This window comes from Protobothrops mucrosquamatus, unplaced genomic scaffold, assembly GCF_001527695.2.
Source record: "Protobothrops mucrosquamatus isolate PMUCROS unplaced genomic scaffold, P.Mucros_1.0 scaffold_198, whole genome shotgun sequence".
In the NCBI taxonomy this organism is placed as follows: domain Eukaryota; kingdom Metazoa; phylum Chordata; class Lepidosauria; order Squamata; family Viperidae; genus Protobothrops; species Protobothrops mucrosquamatus.
This window is the reverse complement of record NW_015386274.1, coordinates 1,838,054-1,856,151: the sequence shown is the minus strand read 5'-3', so window position 1 is coordinate 1,856,151 and position 18,098 is coordinate 1,838,054. Positions and strand designations below refer to the sequence as shown.

Below are 18,098 nucleotides of genomic sequence, written 5' to 3'. Positions count from 1 at the left end.
GGCCAGCCAATTTTAAGCATGCTGTCTCTGCTGAGGTCATCCCAGTCCATAGAAGTACTACATTGGGGGAAGACTCGCATAGCTTTTCGTTCCTGGTTAATACAGAATTAATAAAACAGCTACATGATCTCTTGGAATAAATTGGGTCTAGAAATTATAATTACTGCAGAACTGAAAAGAGAATCTTTATACACAGAACATGTGGAACCTGATGCCTAAAATCTTTGTGAGGAAATTTTTAAACACACAGAGCATTAAATACATTCAATTATTAAATTTATAAATTTGAGAAAGGATATACACCCACTTTATATACAAGTTCATTCCAGCCTAGCCCAAGCCTTAATTTCGGTAGCCTGCTTACAATATACTTCTATGGAACACCAAAGAAGTGCATTTCTCTACCAGATCTTACTTTAGAGAAAGCGGGGAGGGAGGTAATCAGGCTAACATATCCAGGCTGTGAAGCAGCAAAGGCAAAGAGATACGGAAACTCGAAACTTGTTTGAATTTTTGCAGTCCAGGTACGGGATTTCTGGTGGGCTGGTGGTTAAAGGATAAATTAGTAAAATTGCAGCAATGAATCAGGCACCACTGTTTGGAAGGAGGCTTACAGCTATTTGTGATGCTTATGGATAAACTACTATGGTGTCAAGTAAATAGGCAGTAATATACACGTTCCTCAATTAATTAAATGGAATGGATTTCCAAATAGTGTAGCGAAAACGTCACACCTCACCCCGAACTCTACCAGCTCGTAGGACCGCCTTCCTCAGCACTGATTCCTCCCACCGGAGGAGGGCGCTAGACAGGCTCGCGAGCTCCCGGAGGAAGTTGAGAGAGCGCGAAGCGCATTCTGGGACCGAGATTTTCTTCCGCCTTTCTTCTCAGAGGGCTTTGGCAGAGGCCGCATCGACTTTTACCTACTATTGCGCGACGTCACGCTGTCAGTTTCTCCTTTTGCTCTTTGCCTGAGCCAGCAGTGTAAAAAAGGGCTCTTTCCTTTTCGTTCGGGCTCGTCAAGGCTGTGTCCGCCGATTGGTAGCTGCCACCATGCCGAAGAATAAAGGTGAGGCCTTTCTGACCCTCCCCCCCCCCGATTTGGCTTCCACGCGACTCCTCTCCCTCCCCACGCCGTTGCCTGTAGATGAATCCCCCGAGGAGAAGACGCCGGTTGCCCCGTCGGCCTGGCTCTTTCCGTGCTTTCTTGGACCCAAGGGCTTTAGTTTTGTACGAGGACTTCGGTTCTCCACGTGTTTCGCCCCGTGCTTTCTCCCTCGTTTCTGGGTGAAGCCTTTTCCTAAGATAGTTGACCGAGAAATAAGTCTGCTTGCAGACCTTTTCTAGACCGCCTTCCAGTTACGTGCTGCTACGTAACTCTCAGAGAAAAGTAGTCTCTCTTTAATAAAGTGGAGCTTACTGCTAAGGGTATGGTTACAGGTTGATTCTTCCTGGTTTTGACCGGATATTATACATTTAACAGAAATGAGAGGCTGTTGGTTTAATTTTATGAATCATAGGTTGGCCTTGATTTTTAGATAATTTAGATAATTGATATCTGGATTTCTTTTTTGGCCTCTCATTTTTGTCAATAGAGGGGTACAAGAATACCTTTCAGAACTGTTTAGAGACTGTTCCTACTGTTTATTACCAGGATATGCTTCCCTGTGATGTTTAAAAAGATCCCACATTGATGGAACATTGAATATGTTTTTATCATTTTAATATTGAAAATGAGTATTTCACTACTGTGAAAACTAAACTCTGGTGGTTCATTAACATTCAGAATTGAAGCTGTTCTTAATTGCATATGTGTACACCTGTATACCATGTGTGTGTGTATACACAGGCATGCATACAAACATATATATGCATACAAAATATTTAGAAAGCACCCTGGCTTGCTTTCTTTCATCTCCACAGCAAAGTAAAAAAATATACCAGGATTTGCAAATATCTGAACCAAAAATTATTTATATCCCACCTTTAAAACATACCCCCCCCCCCAATAGCCATGTGAGAAGAGTTGGGCTAAGAGAGAGTGCCTGGCCCAAGGTCACCGAGCTGGCTTTCATGGCTAAGGCGGGACTAGATAAAATATTGTTTATTAAATTCAAGGTTGTATATAGCTTTCCTAGTAATTGATTAAAGTAGTTTTTACTGATCTAAAATGTCTGGGAAGTTGTACTTCCATAATCTCCAGATATTCTGGTCCTATGGGCTAGGTTTTCCTGTTTCCAGTATCGCTAGGCAAATCTGACCTACAGTTTTTTTAGAATGTGGTTCCATGTTTGCATGTAAGTATCTAAACTTTTGTTTCTTGTAGTAGTTGCTATTGTTAATTGCAAGTTTAAGCATCTTTTGTATTTTTATTGCTATTATACTTTAATCCAGCTATATAGAGTGGATATAGAAAGTCAGGTTTTTGAGATGTAAAAAAAATCAGACCAGGGTAATCACTTTATAATTCTTTCCACCTTTAGCATATAAGCTGTATAATTCAATTGAAAAACAAATCTTTTAAGAAGAGAAAATAAACTTACAGTGATGTGGTTGCATAAAGATGCACATGCTAAAATTAATACTTTGTTGAAGCTCCTTTTGATTTTAGGACAGCATTCAATCTTTTGGGATAGAAGCCTATCAGCATGGCACATCTTGCTTAGGAATCTTTGTCCACTCTTCCTTGCAAAAGTGTTCCAGATCTATGAGATTTTGAGGACACCTCTTGTGCACAGCCCTTTTCGGGTCATTCCACAGATTTTCAATTGGATTCAGGTCTGGGCTCTGGCTGGGCCATTCCAAAACTTTGATCTGCTTCTGGTAAAGTCATTATTTTGTTAATTTGGAGGTAAACTTTGGATCATTGTGTTGAAAGGTGAAATTTCTCTTCATCTTCACCATTTTAGCAGAAGGGTTTGTGTCAAAATAGACTGATATTTGGAACTGTTCATAATTCCCTCCACCTTGATTAAAGCCCCAGTTCCAGCTGAAGAAAAGCAGCCCCAAAGCATAATGCTACCATAACCATGCTTCACTCTAGGTATGATGTGCTTTTGGTGATGCAGTGTTATTTTTGTGCCAAACATACTTTTTGGAATCATGGCCAAAAATTTCAGCCTTCGTCTCATCAAACCATGCATATTTTCCCACATGGTTTTGTCAGAGTTTATGTAGGTTTTTGCAAAAGGCTTGGATGTTTTATTTGTAAGAAAAGGCTTCCATCTTGCCAATCTACTCAACAGCCAAGATGTATGAAGAATACAGGGGATTGTAGTTACATGTAGTACACAACCAATACAATCAGAAATTTCTGCAGCTCCTTTAATGTTGCTGTAGGCCTCTTGGCAGCCTCTTGGATCACTTTTATTGTTTTTTCATCAGTTTTGGAGGGACAAACAATTCTTAGTAATGTCACTCTTGTTCCATATTTTCTCCATTTTTTGATGACTGTTTTCACTGTGTTCCAGTGGTATAGCCAATGCCTTGGGGAATTTTTGTACCTTTCTCCTGACTGTTACCTTCCAACAATGAAATCATCTTGATGCTTTGTACACTATGGCTTTTGCTGTAAGAGGTAACTGAGTAAATGTCAGAAAAATCCTTCTAACATCGCTGAACTTTATATGAGCATGATCAGAGTCATTTAATTGAGGGCAGGGGTTTACTGACTACTATTTACTGTAGGTTTGAATGTGATTGGTTAATTCTGAACACAATCACATCCCTAGTTATAAGAGCCTGTGGACAATTCTGCAGCCACTTATTCTAGTTTTTCATTTTTTTCCACAAATTATTTTTCAGTTGAATTGTACAGTTGATAGGTTGTATTAAAGGTGGAAAGAATTCTGAAGTGATTTATCATGGTCTAATTTTTTTTACATCTCAAAAACCTGGCATTTTAACAGAGGTGTGTGGTCTTTCTATATCCATTGTATTTGGTATTAGATGGAAATCTAATGTATCATAATAATTTCACACTTTTTGGAAAGGGTCTAACATAGCTCTGGTTTATCTACAATAGTGTTATTGGAAAGTTTCAGATTTTGCCTTAAACCAGTCACCCCCAACCTTTCCAGCTCCATGGACCAGCGGCGATGGATGGCAGGGGGGATGGTTTCATGCATGCAAACTAATCCCACGCATGTGCAAATAGAGCTTCATGTGCTCACCCGCCACTTGCACAACCTGGTTCCCAGCGGCCCAGGGTTGGGGAACCCTGCCTTAAACTATTACTTTTTCATTTTTTTGCAATTTAGGAAAGGGAGGTAAAAACAGACGACGAGGTAAGAATGAGAATGAATCTGAAAAAAGAGAATTGGTTTTTAAAGAGGATGGACAAGGTAAGATGTATTGTCTTTTTTCATTTTCTAACATTAAGCAGTTCCGTAGGAGGAAGGCTTATTTGCGGTGTTCTTGCAGAAGATTGTATTGATATATGAAAAATATAGGCCTCACCCAAGTGATGTACTCTAACAAAAAGAACATTTTTTGTTGAAAAATTGGTAGAACATGCAGAGAGTAGATCAGAATGTATATAATGAAAAATACAGTGGAAGAAAGTTTTTGGGAAAGTACTGTACTGCATTTGGTACGTGTGTGTCTATAGTAAAAAAAAATCTCAGTTTCTTTGCACACTTTCATTACTGGTGTCATTCAGTTATTTAGTGTTGACGTATTCTTTTAAAATCCTATGCTGAAATAAGGTAAATTATTTCAGATTAGTTTAAAATCTTATTTTGTTTTTTAAGTAGTATCACATGTAAAACAATTAATCCTGTATTACATTGGATGCCATAATATTAATTTAAATTTTTTATTGGACTCACAGGAAGCCATAGAATGAAAAAAACAGAACCTAAAAATATATAAATTAATGTGCTCATATCAAATAATATAGAGGTCGTGTGGCCTGTTAAATTTTTTCAAAAAAGCATATTGATTTGAAAAATGTAGAACAGATTTAATTCTAGGGTAAGATGTCCTACATTAGTTTAGCAGCGGCGATGGACGGCAGGGGGGATGGTTTCATGCATGCAAACTAATCCCACGCATGTGCAAATAAAATTTTATTTTTAATTGAAGGGATGAGAATTTGCAGACTTCTAGTCATTGGGATGATTTTCCTGTGTGTGTGTGTGTGTGTGTGTGTGTGTGTGTGTGTGTGTAAGAGACAGAGAGAGCCAGAAGGGAAAGGGAAGAGGAAGCCAAGGTGTTAGAGAGAGAGAATGAATATTCCTTTGTGAATGGGAGAAAGGTTGTTTCTTTTGTTTTTACAATGGCAGTAGCAAATAGTACTCTTTTATAGTATTTGCTGCTGAACTGTTGCTGCCAAGGCTTTTGATACATTGAAGCATTCCAGCTCAGCAGGGCTTATCTGGACATTTTTCTTGGAAGATGAGCAAGCTGAGAAACCTGTCAATTACAAACCCAAAGAACTGAGTCCCAGTTCCAGGAGAGAAAGAACATGTACTCGCTCTTCTGTTCATGTACTCCTGTTCCTAATTGCACTACAGAAGATTCTCACCTGGAATTGGAGACAAGAATCCCAGCATTTAGAATTGCAATGGGACCACATAAAAACAAAATGATAACAAGGCAAAGGAGTGGCAACTTGCTTGGAAAGGAAAATGATAGGAACTGAAGCTTTACAAAATCTTGACTCTAGTGAATCAGGACTGGAAAATTAAGGATACCCAGAGAGTTAACCTTCTGCTGGAATACTTCTCTGATAGCCTTCTTGAAGCTATATATCACAGGGACTGCATGAATTCCTGATCTTTAGATTGAATATGTAACTCTTGAGAGACACAAAATAAGTCATGATCATGGAACAGATTGAGATATTGGAAGAATTAACTATTAATTCTTTATAGAATTAATTCTCTGTTAGGATTTAAATAGAAAAACCATTACTCTCCAAGCTCTCATGCAAAACATGTTGATGCAGGTCTTAGTGATGGAGCTTTCACATATTCTTTTTGGAAGGACAAATGGGCACCCAACCAACTTCTAAGTAGAGCAGTGCCAAAATCTTTAGCAGGAGAGAGAGGGAGCTGAGTAGGACATTTTTGTGTTTAACAAAGGAAGAAAAGGCACCCCACAGAAGAGAAAGTCTTTGTCTATTGTTGTCACCCAGAATAGTTTGTATGTCACTATTTAGAAGAAAGAAAACAGACAAGAGAGGAAATGGAAGGCTACAAACCAGTGGAGCACTTGACCTGAGAAGTGACCAAAACTTCTCCAGTGTTTTTCAGTACACTTTCCTTTTCATGTTTACATCTCAGTGACTCAGTTGTCAGGTCTGCCTTATGATTACTGTTTCAGTTTTGATGGGTTCAAGTAATTTCACAGGGCTGGAGTTTACTTTTACTTACCCAGAATGCCATGTCCGCCATATTCCAAATGCCAGTGAGCTACATTACAGTGAAGTATGAAGGAATTGTAACCTACTTTCCAAACATTCTGAACTTTGATATATCCTCAATAGAAAGGAAGCAAGCCAATTACCTTCCCACAGACTATACAACTGTGTTATAAATATGTCACATTCTCAAACACTGTTTTATTCTGTCTGTACTTGAACAAGAAGCTTAGGCGCGAAGGCAGATACTAAATCTTCCCAGTGACAGCTCCTGTCCAATATCCCTAGAAAAGTCTAGGAAATTACATTTATATAATAATTACAGAGTGACAATCTGATTAATGCTTCAGAATTAATGCTTCAGAATAAATGACAATGCATATTTATTTTAATTTATTAAAATGCCTTCATTGCTACCTCCACTAAGCAGGATTTATTGAGGCATTCAGCTTAGATGAATCACATTTGTGTGAATGAATTCTTGCATTGATACAGAAACTAGCAACTATTTTGTACACATTATACAGGCCTCTTAAACATCAAAGCATGGGAGAAAGAAAACAGCTGCTTTCAATTATTTATGTATCATGTTCTCATTTGAAAATAAATTACTTTTGGAGTTTTATGCTATCATCTCATTTCTCAATAACTTTTAATAGGATTTATTGTTCCTAGACAATTCATTTCCAGTCTGATTACAGTATGCTGATTACACTATGTCACTGTATTACACTGTATTACAGGATAATTATGATTCTAAAGGTTCACATACCTCTTACCATATAAGGACTTCTGATTCAGCAATAATTTGCCAGAGAAACAGCATATTTTATTAAATGTACTTTATTATTTTTTTAAAAAGAAAAATATAAAACCAAACACATTATTAAGGAAGAAGATAGGGGCTCATTTATGGTTTTAAGAGCAAGCAGGGTTTTTTAATGTATGATTAGCCCCAAAATATATTTAGGTTCTGAAAATCTACAAAATTAGAAAATACTTAAAAAATAAAGGCCATGCTGAATTTGCTATAAACCTAATTACTACCATTATTTGACATGGTAACGAATGGCATACAAACTAGAGTTCACTGTAGTAGAGTTGTAATTGTGAAATTTCTCTTCATTTAAAGTCTTTAGATTTTACTTTACAGTGTTGTACATCACATCCTAATTTTATTGTTCCACAAGATGTTGCTTCTGTGGCTCACCTTTAGTGGACATGTAAAAAGTTATTGGAATCAAATGTGTACTTTAATTCAGAGGATTCTTAAAACAAGTGTACAGTTGAAACCAGTTTTTCTTTCTTCCCCTTTCAGAAGAAAACTGGTACCCAGTGCAGCTCACACAGTAAAAGTATTCCTTGACTGTTTTAGGAGTCCAAAATTACCCACACATCTGCATTTTGTACCAGCTGAAGCTTCCAGATACTTTTCAAAGTGCTTTTATATGTATGTGTGGCATTGGCACATACACAAAAAGAGCAGGGCTTGCATCACAACACCATGTCTGCCATCTTAACTTTTTTGACATACAAGTACTCCATGAATACCACTGCACAAATAGGTAAACTCATGTACCATTATTTCCAGCAATTTAAAAAATCAAATACAACAGCTTGAATTGAGATTGAAAGAAGATGGGCACTCATACAGCAATTTGTTTTAAGAGTAACCAACAGTTTGTTGTACCAGTTCAGATTTAGAGATTTTTTTAAAATTATACTTTTATTTAAAAGGTAATAAAAGCCTACAAGCCTATAACATGTTTACCTTATCTGGATCTAGTTTATTTATTGTTACCCATCTGGATCTTCATATTTGACAGAATATGGCTCAGTATTTTACTACTTTTCTTAAATCTGAGAGAGGGAAATAATGAGTTGAACAGCAGACATCTTGATTGAGATCAGCCCTGGATCTTATGATCTTGTTTTAAGATCCTCACACCCCAGATCTGAAATATCTACACACAAACGTTGCTTTTTCAATATGTGAACCCTGAGTCAATTGATGGATGAAGAAATTCAAATAGCTATAGCTACTTTGTGATGCAAGGTTTTTAAAATCAATTGTCATATATTAAAATCTTGAGACTGTTTCTCTCTGGTATAATAGCTATAAATGTGTTACATAATTATAAAATTATCAAATTCCTAAATCATGTGTTCCAGAATATGCCCAAGTTATCAAGATGTTGGGAAATGGCAGACTGGAGGCATTATGTTTCGATGGTGTAAAAAGGCTGTGTCATATCAGAGGAAAGTTAAGAAAAAAGGTATGTTAATGCATTCTGATATATGGGCAACCTCAAATAAGTTGGTATATTAAACAACTAATGTGACAGTATAGTATGTATATATCCTGCTACTGGTTCCAAGGTCTTGATTTGGTGGACTGACCTGTGCCTTTCATAGCACAATACTTCCTTTACAGATAAAACTAGTGACTCAAAAAGCATTTTATTATCCTGTGTTTTGACTGCTGCATTTGCTGATTTTACCATTACTATTTTTGGTTTTCTTTTTTATACATATTTTATTCTTGCTGTATCTTTTTTTCTGCTCTAATTTCTGATGCCCCTGGAGGTTCTACACTACAAACATGTAATATGTCTTGTAATTGTTCTATGCACGGAACCCTGAATTTGGATCTTCCATGCCTTGAACTAAAATGTCTTTCTCAGATTTTTATTTTTATTTTTAATCCATGCACAGAACAAAATTGGGCTGTTTTCATCTGGGTGGGTTAAGTGGGAGGTAGAAGAAAGCCAAGGAACTGAATCGGCAGTTGAAGGAAAAAGGCTAAACAGACCAGGAATGTACTGTGCTTGAAGCTAAAGGGGAGGAGAAGAGAAAGATGATGTGCCTCATTCCTGCCTTAACTACTTGCTTGGATTTGTTTTGTCTAAAACCTAAAACAATGAAAGCACATTTGGTTCTGCCAAATCTTGGATGATTCTAAATGGTTTGATAGAACCCATGAAACAATTATTTTACTTAGATTTGAAACAATTTTTTTTTCCTGTTTTGCACATACACCTGTTCTGTATATTTTGTTCGCTACTTCTCACCATTTTCATTTCCAGCTGATTGTGGTTCTGGTGGTAAATACTTCCTATTTTAAGAATTTCACTGATTATATCTCCTCCAGTTTCCCTTACACATTTTCTTTTTCCTTGCTGTTTTCTACATTGCATACTGTTTTGAGCACTGAAAACACTTCTTAAATAAGACTAAATTAAACAGTTTCTGTAGTGCTGTTCCAGTTCCTAGAAATCTTTCTTCCTTCTCTATGAACTGTTACTCTACCTCTCTGTTACGTAACGTATCCCATTGCTAATGACTCATTGCAGATATTCTCCCCACTAACTGTAAGCATGTAGCATTTTGGATCCATTCTGTATTAGCATTAAACATTACTTTATAACTCAAAGCCTCAATGGTACAAGGTTAATGGAGTAGGTGCTGTTGTACATTATCCAAACTTTTAAAAGTTTAAACATTTCTACAATCAGAATGTTGAAGGTTGAACATGGCATCTTGTTACTTTTTTTTCCGTATGGTTTTTCTGCTCCAGAGCGCATAACTAAATGTGAAGACATGCAGGTAGACCCAATTGTGATTTAACCTCTACATTAGTGTGCAATATTATGCACACATCATATTATATTCAGCAACTGATCAAGTACTTGAATTATATAGCATTCACCAAGATTTATTGCTTATCTCAGCCAATTACAAGTCTTTTAAAGATTACATTTCATTAAGTGTTTCAAGTGAGAAATATATTTTTTAAATGTTACTGTGGAAAAAAGAATAAAATTTCTTTCAGTTCTTTCTTTTGATTTTTAGGTTTGGATAAATACATCAGATATCATACTGGTGGGTTTAAGAGACTACCAAGTAAGTATATTATGTTACTGTTATTACCTAATGTTGAATTTTTGTCAACAGAAGGTGGAACTCATAAACACTGATTTAGTCATTCACATTTATTTTTATTTTCTATGAATGTAAAAAATGTAAGGATACTTTTCTTCCTTTGGAAGTTTTTTATAAATCTTGAACAGTGCTTTAGGTAAAAAATAATTTAACATTTATAAAATTTATGTTTAAGCATAATTTATTTAAGCCTAAATTGCTCAAAGATGTAACAGTATCTTTCAAAACAGACAATATACAGGTTACAGGATAAGAAGAAGACATCTTTCTTTGACCTTAGGTAGTTTTGCAGGGAAGTTGAGTCATGTCATAAACAGGTAGTGTTGAATAAGGATATGATTACGAGACAATAACATAAATGACAGACTATATGATGTTATAAACTATGCGTGTTGATTCATCTTCAAACATAAGTATGTAAATGTGTTGTTCTAACCTAGCCTATATTAGTAGTAAGACCCAGAGTTACTTAGCATAGTATTGTAATCTCAGTACAAATACTGTGTTTCCCCGAAAGTAAGACCAGGTCTTACTTTCTTTTGGCCTCTGAAATAAGCACTAGGGCTTACTTACTATGGGTTCAGTCCATAGCCCGGTGCCTGCAGCACCGAGTAGACGTGCAGACTGACGCTCAGCAGCCCAAAGGTGGAGGTGCAGGCGGCACGGTTCCACTGTCGGCTGCTGGCAAAAGGCCCTGGCAGGCCGGTGGCGAGGGGGTGCTCCGGAGATCGAACAGAAGATCTGGGCCAACTCGCCCCACATCAGGCAGGAGCATCCCAGCAGGGCAATCCAGAGCAGCTTGGCCAGGAGGGCAAAGAGCCCCTGCGAGGCCAGAAGCAGCACGGGCAGCCACTTGGTGCCCGCCGTGGGCAATAAGTGTCCCAGGAGCAGAAGGGCCAGCAGGCAGGATGGGCGGAGATTGGGGTGCGCCAAGAGCTTGGCCCGCGGGCACCACAAGAACAATAGCAGAGCTGCGACCAGAGCCAAGGTCAGACAGGGCAGCAGCAAGTCGCACAGCAGCCGTATGACCCATGCAGGGAGCCGCTCCTGCCGCCGCCCGTCGGCCTGGATGAAGAGCAGCCCGGCCCAGGCACCACCGACATCCAGCAGGTGCAGCAGGCCCAGTAGTCTGGCCTTGGTGCTGGTCAGGCGGCAGCGGGGCAGCTTCTGAAATCGATCCGGGGAGGAACGGACTTACTTTCTTCCCTTTTCGCCCCTTCTGTGGTCCTTAAGAGCCAAGTGGCAATTGCTTGGGGAAAAGGTAAGGGGGGGTGAAGAAATCTTTCTCCTCCCCCCCCATAGGCGCTCCCAACATCAGCTGGCCACGCCCCCATCTGGCTGACAATCCTACTGCCGCTAGGGCTTACTTTCAGGGGAGGACTTACTTTTGGAGAAACATGGTAGTATGGAAAGCTGAGTGGGCGGTTAGTTTTTGCATTACCTAGTAATGTTGTTATAACTTGGTAAATAGCACAGTCTCTCTGTAATAGCTTTAATAATACATGTTTTGAAGAATACATAGATCTAGTGAGCTATTTACTACAATGTTCTATTCTCATTAGTAGATGGTACAGAGCAAATCAAAATAAATTAATGTTTAAGGGGTCAGAGGTTGTGTATCTCATTAGATATAACTTGATAAAAGTGTTTAAAATATCCTAATAACGTTTTCATAAAATTCATCTGAAATCATTTTTATCAACAATAATTTAGGATAACAAGGCTGATGTCATTCTAAAATACAATGCAGATGAAGCCAGAAGCCTGAAGGCATATGGAGAACTTCCAGAGCATGGTAAGAAATTCTCATCATTGCCCAGGTCACTGTGAATAAAGGACACACATACACTTAGCCTCTTACTCAAAAACGTTTTCAAAAATATATTCATGGTTTGTGTTTTCATTTGTACATAGCCAAAATTAATGAAACCGATACATTTGGGCCTGGTGATGATGATGAAATCCAGTTTGATGATATCGGAGATGATGATGAAGATATTGATGATGTAAGTAATCAGAAAGATTTCATCTTAAAATTAACATGTCTGTTTCAAAGGGAATGTATATTCATAATTTTCATCCTCAGCTTTGTTATATCTTACCTTGGTGAACAGAAATTATCTAGCAGGGATATAGTGAAAATTCTCTGAGCTTTGAAAGGTAGGCTTCTCATTGAAAAAGATCTGCCCTTTGTAATCTGCTAGCGCAGAATTAAGGGGTTCTTGAAATCTTGAAACAGAGTACTATAGGTTTTATAGTAATATGCTACAATTTTTGTCCCTATAGTATAGGACAGTGATGGTGAACCTTTTAGAGACTGAGTGCCCAAACTGCAACCCAAAACCCACTTATGCATCGTCGAGTGCCGGATGGGTATGGTCCATTGGGTGGGTGTGGCCCATTGGGTGGGCGTGGCTGCAGTGGTAATGGCAGACTGGGTGGGACTAAAAAGTTCAATCAATCAATTCCAACTTTGCAAGATCTTTTTTTCCCCTGCAAGAAGTTGAAATTGCTGATTGAACCTTTTTTTTTTTTGCACATGGTGGCAGAGGCCTAAAGCGAAAAGGTTTTATAAAACCCAGCTGAAGACCTAGGACTGGGGCGATGGTGCGCGTGCCCACAGAGAGGGCTCTGAGTGCCGCCTCTGGCACCCGTGCCATAGGTTCGCCACCACTGGTATAGGATGACAGTGTTTGAAAAATTGAGATTCAGTTTCACCTCCTGGAGGACCATAGAAGGTTGAAGGTGATGCTATTATGTCACTAGAAGGAATGCTGTTTGTATTTTTCTAAACGTATGTTCATATTTTGGCAGAGGATTAGAGTTGGTGACTTCTGAGTGGCAAACCTTCATCACACCCATCACACCCTCCTCAAAAGTTCTGTAGTGCACGACTGAAATTTGGCCATTTTCCACCAGATGTTGCACCACATGAAACCTATAGGCTGTTATCCTTGCTTATGATAGTAACAAATTTGGATATTTTTTTTACTTAGCATGAAATAGACATGAAAGGCAGACAGTGGTAACTCCTGCTCAGAATTAGGGCTGACCTTTTTTTCTTGCAGTTCAATTTGATTTCATGTGGATTGCCAGAAACCTTATCTAAGCACTTCCCATGGTGAGGAGATGAGATTGTCAAGTTCCAGTCATTTAATGCATTAAAAAGCAGTTTTGTTCCTAGTATTTAAATGGATTTCTGAAAGATTGAGCAAAATTGCTTACATGTAAATACTATAATGATTCATTATACTTCAGTGTTACAAAAATTGAGACTTTTTATAAATCCTTAACTGTCCTAATCATACAGAGGTTAATGCTTTTTTCAGACATTGAGATCAAATTAATATGTGAACATCATAAAAAGTAGTTAAATTATATGTGTGTTGCACACAGTTGAATTACATGGTGCCTGAACAGTCATGTATTATAACTACTTTCATTTGGTGTCTTGTTGAGGTATTAGAGGGTTTTGTTTTGTTATTAGCCATCTGTTACCCAGATTTCGTCTAAAATGGACAGCCATATACATTTTCTAAATAAAATAATAAATGAGAACAATTTCAGTTTGAGTAGAATAGTTCTGAATACAACAAATTAAGTTTATTGTGACTGTTACTAGATAGTATTGCCTATCTGCTCTAATCTGAGCAATTGTACTTTAATTGCAACATTTTAACATTTTTTTCACACTTGCAGATCTAAATGGAACTGAGAGGAATACATTCCAACTTTCCACCTCAATTATTTTGTTTTCAAATCTTTATGCCTAAGAAGACTGAAACTGCACAACATTTGTAGTTACAGCATATCAATATGTACCCAATGTTTAAGTATTTATATTTCTTTAAAAACAGAAGTTGGACTCATAAAAGTTAAATGAAATAATATGGCTATTTTTATCTCTACAATAGACTCTTACATCTGTATGTAAATACACATACTATAAATTTCACACTGGTTTATCTGTTTTCATCAATAAATGTCACTAAGACATATTTTTGAAATAAAAAATATCACCCTATAATTATCAAGAATTTTGATTAAAAACCAATTCAGGTTAGTATTCAGTTGGCAGATGTAGTGTAGTTTCCTAGTATCCCTTGACAACAAAGAAAAATTCATTAACAACTGTTAATCCCTGAATCTGCTTTATAAGCTTTAGTTGCATATTATTTTTATACAGTATTTAATCATTGTTTCCTTTTCATAGATAATATTTCCAGAGTGGAGAAAAAATAAATTTCAAAAAATTGTGTATGTTTGAACAGCTAATCTGTATTTGGTAGTGATAATATTGAAATTAATTAATTTTTAATTAATTAAAAATCAAATTTAAGATATTCATTACTTTAACAGACATACACTTGCCACATAACCAATTAAAAATATTTTGTCCTTATGAAATTAAATATTTCTGTTAATATATATATTTTTTTGGATACAGTGTTTCCATGGGTTGCTTCAACTGGAAAGATTAGGGAGAGTTTGGCTTAGCAGATTCCCCCTTTCCTGAAAATTGCTGTAATGATTTGGGAGAGAATGTGCACAGATGGCAGGAGGGGGGGGAAAGCCTATATCTACTATAATAACAAGAATTGATGCTATTTGTGGAAGGGCAAGCTTAGATTCAATTCAGTTAAATAGGTTCTTTAGAAAGATTTCATTTTAGTTTTAGATTGAGTCTATTATGAGGTACAATTTGATAAACAATTTTGTATGCTCTTTATCAGAATATGTAAATATGACATTCTAAAAACTTTAATCTGAACCATCAAAGAGACAAATGAATTGTTTCGAGTTTGAGTAGAAGTAAAGACTTAAACTTTCAGCAAAGATTAATAGTCATATTTATACATACATTGGGTTTGGTTGTCCTTAGTATTCTATTCTGTGTTTTCTGACTAATATATTGACTGCAACAGTTTACATAATGAAAATTATGTTCAGAAGCTTAGTGGTTTTTTTTAACAGAGATGACAGTTATTCAGAAATCTGAGTTCTGAATATCACATGCATTTTGTTGCATTTGATTGCAACTGCATTATATAGATTGTTCACAAATCATGCTGAGCTGTATAATTTAACATTGCTTATCTTGCTGTCTGAACACAGACAAATATAGTTTATTTAACAAATCATGGGTAAACAAGCTTTGCATGCTAGACAAATACAACCTTGTATTACTATTCAGTTAGCCATGAAACGTTGAATTCTCAAGTTGAGGGCTCTTGACAAGTACTGAAGTTCCTACACTGCTATTGAATCATACCAAATTTGCTATCAGATGATATCAAATACTTCATGTTGACATGGCTTTTATCATGCTGCAAATGTGGGGAAAAAAGATTTTTTAAACCCACCAAGCCGGTCTACTCTATTGTACTCTGTAAATGTATAGTGTCAATTAGCTTTCTGATCTTTAAATAATATAAATGGGTTTGGGATGAGAATCTATTTGGAGCTTACGACAGATAAAAAATGCAAATATTTACATTTCCTTGAATAAAAGAAACAAAACCAGAAATGCTTGGATGGAAGAAAGTAGTAGATGTAGAAATATTGAAAATCTTATCACTAGTAATGTTTCTATTAATGCCAAAATTAAAGATGCATTGAATGGTTTGATTTATATATAAATTTGTTTTTAACAGCATCATTTATATTAATTTAATTCTGTTTGCTCTGACTGCAGGTCTAAATACTTAAAAACTAAGATACCTATATAGGTTTAGACACGGGAATTTAGCTTTGGAATAGCAGTAAAAAGGCAGATACTTTTGCAGTTGTGTTTCTTAAAGGTATGCTTATCTGACTATTCATCTAAGGATCTTGGGTCAGGTGGATATTTACTTTATCTTCACAGCAACATGAATGATACATGACAAAATATGGTTTGTTAAGATCTCCCAGTGAACTGCAATTAGATTACCAGTGTTTCTCAGAATATATTTTTCAAACATAAATTGCATAATGTTAATAAGTTTGTTAATTTAAAGGTTTTCTGAAATGTGCTGCTGAATCTCTTTGTCCGAGTGAATATGAAACTTTCTCAGTACATAAGATATAAATTTTGTTCATGTAATAGTATTCTTGCCCTTAAATATCAACTGTTTTCTTAAAAACTGATACCATGTAACAATATAGTGTGCTGATCATTTGTATTTGAAAAATATGTACTTAAAGGTTGTTTATGATAGCTTAATTAAACAGGCATGTAACTCCATTATATTCAGCAGAATTGACTGAAACCAGGTTACAGTATATATTGTTCCTTTGTGACATTTCAACTCCCAATCTCATTGAAAAATAGTCCTAACAAAAGTAATGTTTTCTATTACATTCAGTTATCTTTTTTCATGGTTTAATCAATGAAGAAAGCATTCATACACCAGGTGCTTCAGTCTCTAATTCTAGTCCCAGATCAGTACAAACTGTTTTTTGCAAATGAATTACATAAATAATTGAAAAGCAGATTTAAATTGGTATACTGTAGTAGGTTTAAATATTCAGTCTAATTGTTTGGGGATGAGAAGATCCAACAATAGTATTTATAGTAAAGAATTGGTTTAAGTTTTATACATTTGGGAATTTTAACTTTCATTGCCTTTTTTCAGAGAATAAACAATATTTTCTTTTCAGATGCCCATCTATCTTAGTTTCTGCCCATCTCCATACCTTGTATTTCAATGAGGGCAGTTTAAGATGGAATTTTATGCAGCCTTTTTACAATTATGAATGAAATACTTGTCACCACAGGTGGCATCAAAGAGCTGATCTCCAACACAAACAAAAATGTGCCTGGACAAGATTAATATTGAATAAATAATTCAGCCTGGGTCTACAGGCTAAGCTAGAAGAGGGGGACTGGATCTTGGATGAAGGCAATGGCAAGGCAATATAGGCAAAAAATATATAGGTAATACCTATATTGTTACCAAAAAAATCCCCTATTTGGAACTACCGTATCTAGATGGTCACTAGGAGTCAAGCTTTGCTTTTTGATTAGATTCCCAAACTAAATCTGAAACAACATTCCCACTTGCAAAAAATTATGTTATGCAGACCTAGAATATATTCTACTAAGATAATAAATTGCATTCAATTGCATTGATTGAAAGGTAAATATAAGAATAAGTACAATTATAACAGTTTGGGTATAATTTATTTAAATCAATAGTTATATAAAAGTCTAGTGTATTTCTTATTTTCTGTCAAACTTAATACTTTAAAGAAGAAGAATTTAAGACCCTAAATTAGGGTCACTAATTAAAAAAAGTATTCCTGGTTAAGGTGAAATTGAACTGTTTTGTTGAATGCTACCCGATGCAGATGAATGCTATTCAGTGGTAACCATATTTCAACGCTGGACAAGCTGATAATGGATTTTCAAGCAATATCCCTAGTATCTTGATTAAAATGAATCATTCCTCATAAAATAGGAAATAATCTACATATTGGTGAAATTGAACATGAAGAATTCAAGTTAAACTCAACAATTCCTAATTCTAAGATTCTGATTCGTATTTTCATTACTTCTATTTCTTGGTTAAAATTTATTTCTAGTCCAATAATTAGAAGATCTGATCTTTGTTTCAAACCAGTTGTTTTTTTTAAAGATAAACCATGGTATGTATGTTTCAGGTGTGCAAAGCTGCTCTTCAATGGGTTTGCTTTTGCATTGCTGTAGAATGTAGATGTTGATACTCCCATATACAGTAATTACACCATCAGTTTATTACATTTTTGCCTTTAAATGCATTACCCAATCACAACAGGAACATTTATATTG

The 18,098-nt window shown here is 36.2% G+C and overlaps 1 protein-coding gene across 1 annotated transcript; it reads left to right on the top strand.

Annotated features, from left to right (window-relative positions):
• The first annotated feature begins 859 nt into the window (after window positions 1-859).
• EIF1AX (eukaryotic translation initiation factor 1A X-linked) lies at window positions 860-16,698 on the top strand. The gene is made up of 7 exons (XM_015825374.1): window positions 860-1,069; window positions 4,260-4,343; window positions 8,537-8,640; window positions 10,217-10,267; window positions 12,020-12,101; window positions 12,221-12,312; window positions 14,006-16,698. The coding sequence occupies exons 1-7, from the start codon at window positions 1,054-1,056 to the stop codon at window positions 14,009-14,011; spliced, it is 435 nt and encodes a 144-aa protein (XP_015680860.1). The 5' UTR covers window positions 860-1,053; the 3' UTR covers window positions 14,012-16,698.
• Window positions 16,699-18,098: the final 1,400 nt, after the last annotated feature.

Bases quoted from the DNA above. Each gene is read 5' to 3' on its own strand.
- EIF1AX (XM_015825374.1), top strand. The intron at 8,641-10,216 runs GTATGTTAATGC...TTTGATTTTTAG, and splicing joins GAGGAAAGTTAAGAAAAAAG to GTTTGGATAAATACATCAGA. The intron at 12,102-12,220 runs GTAAGAAATTCT...ATTTGTACATAG, and splicing joins TGGAGAACTTCCAGAGCATG to CCAAAATTAATGAAACCGAT.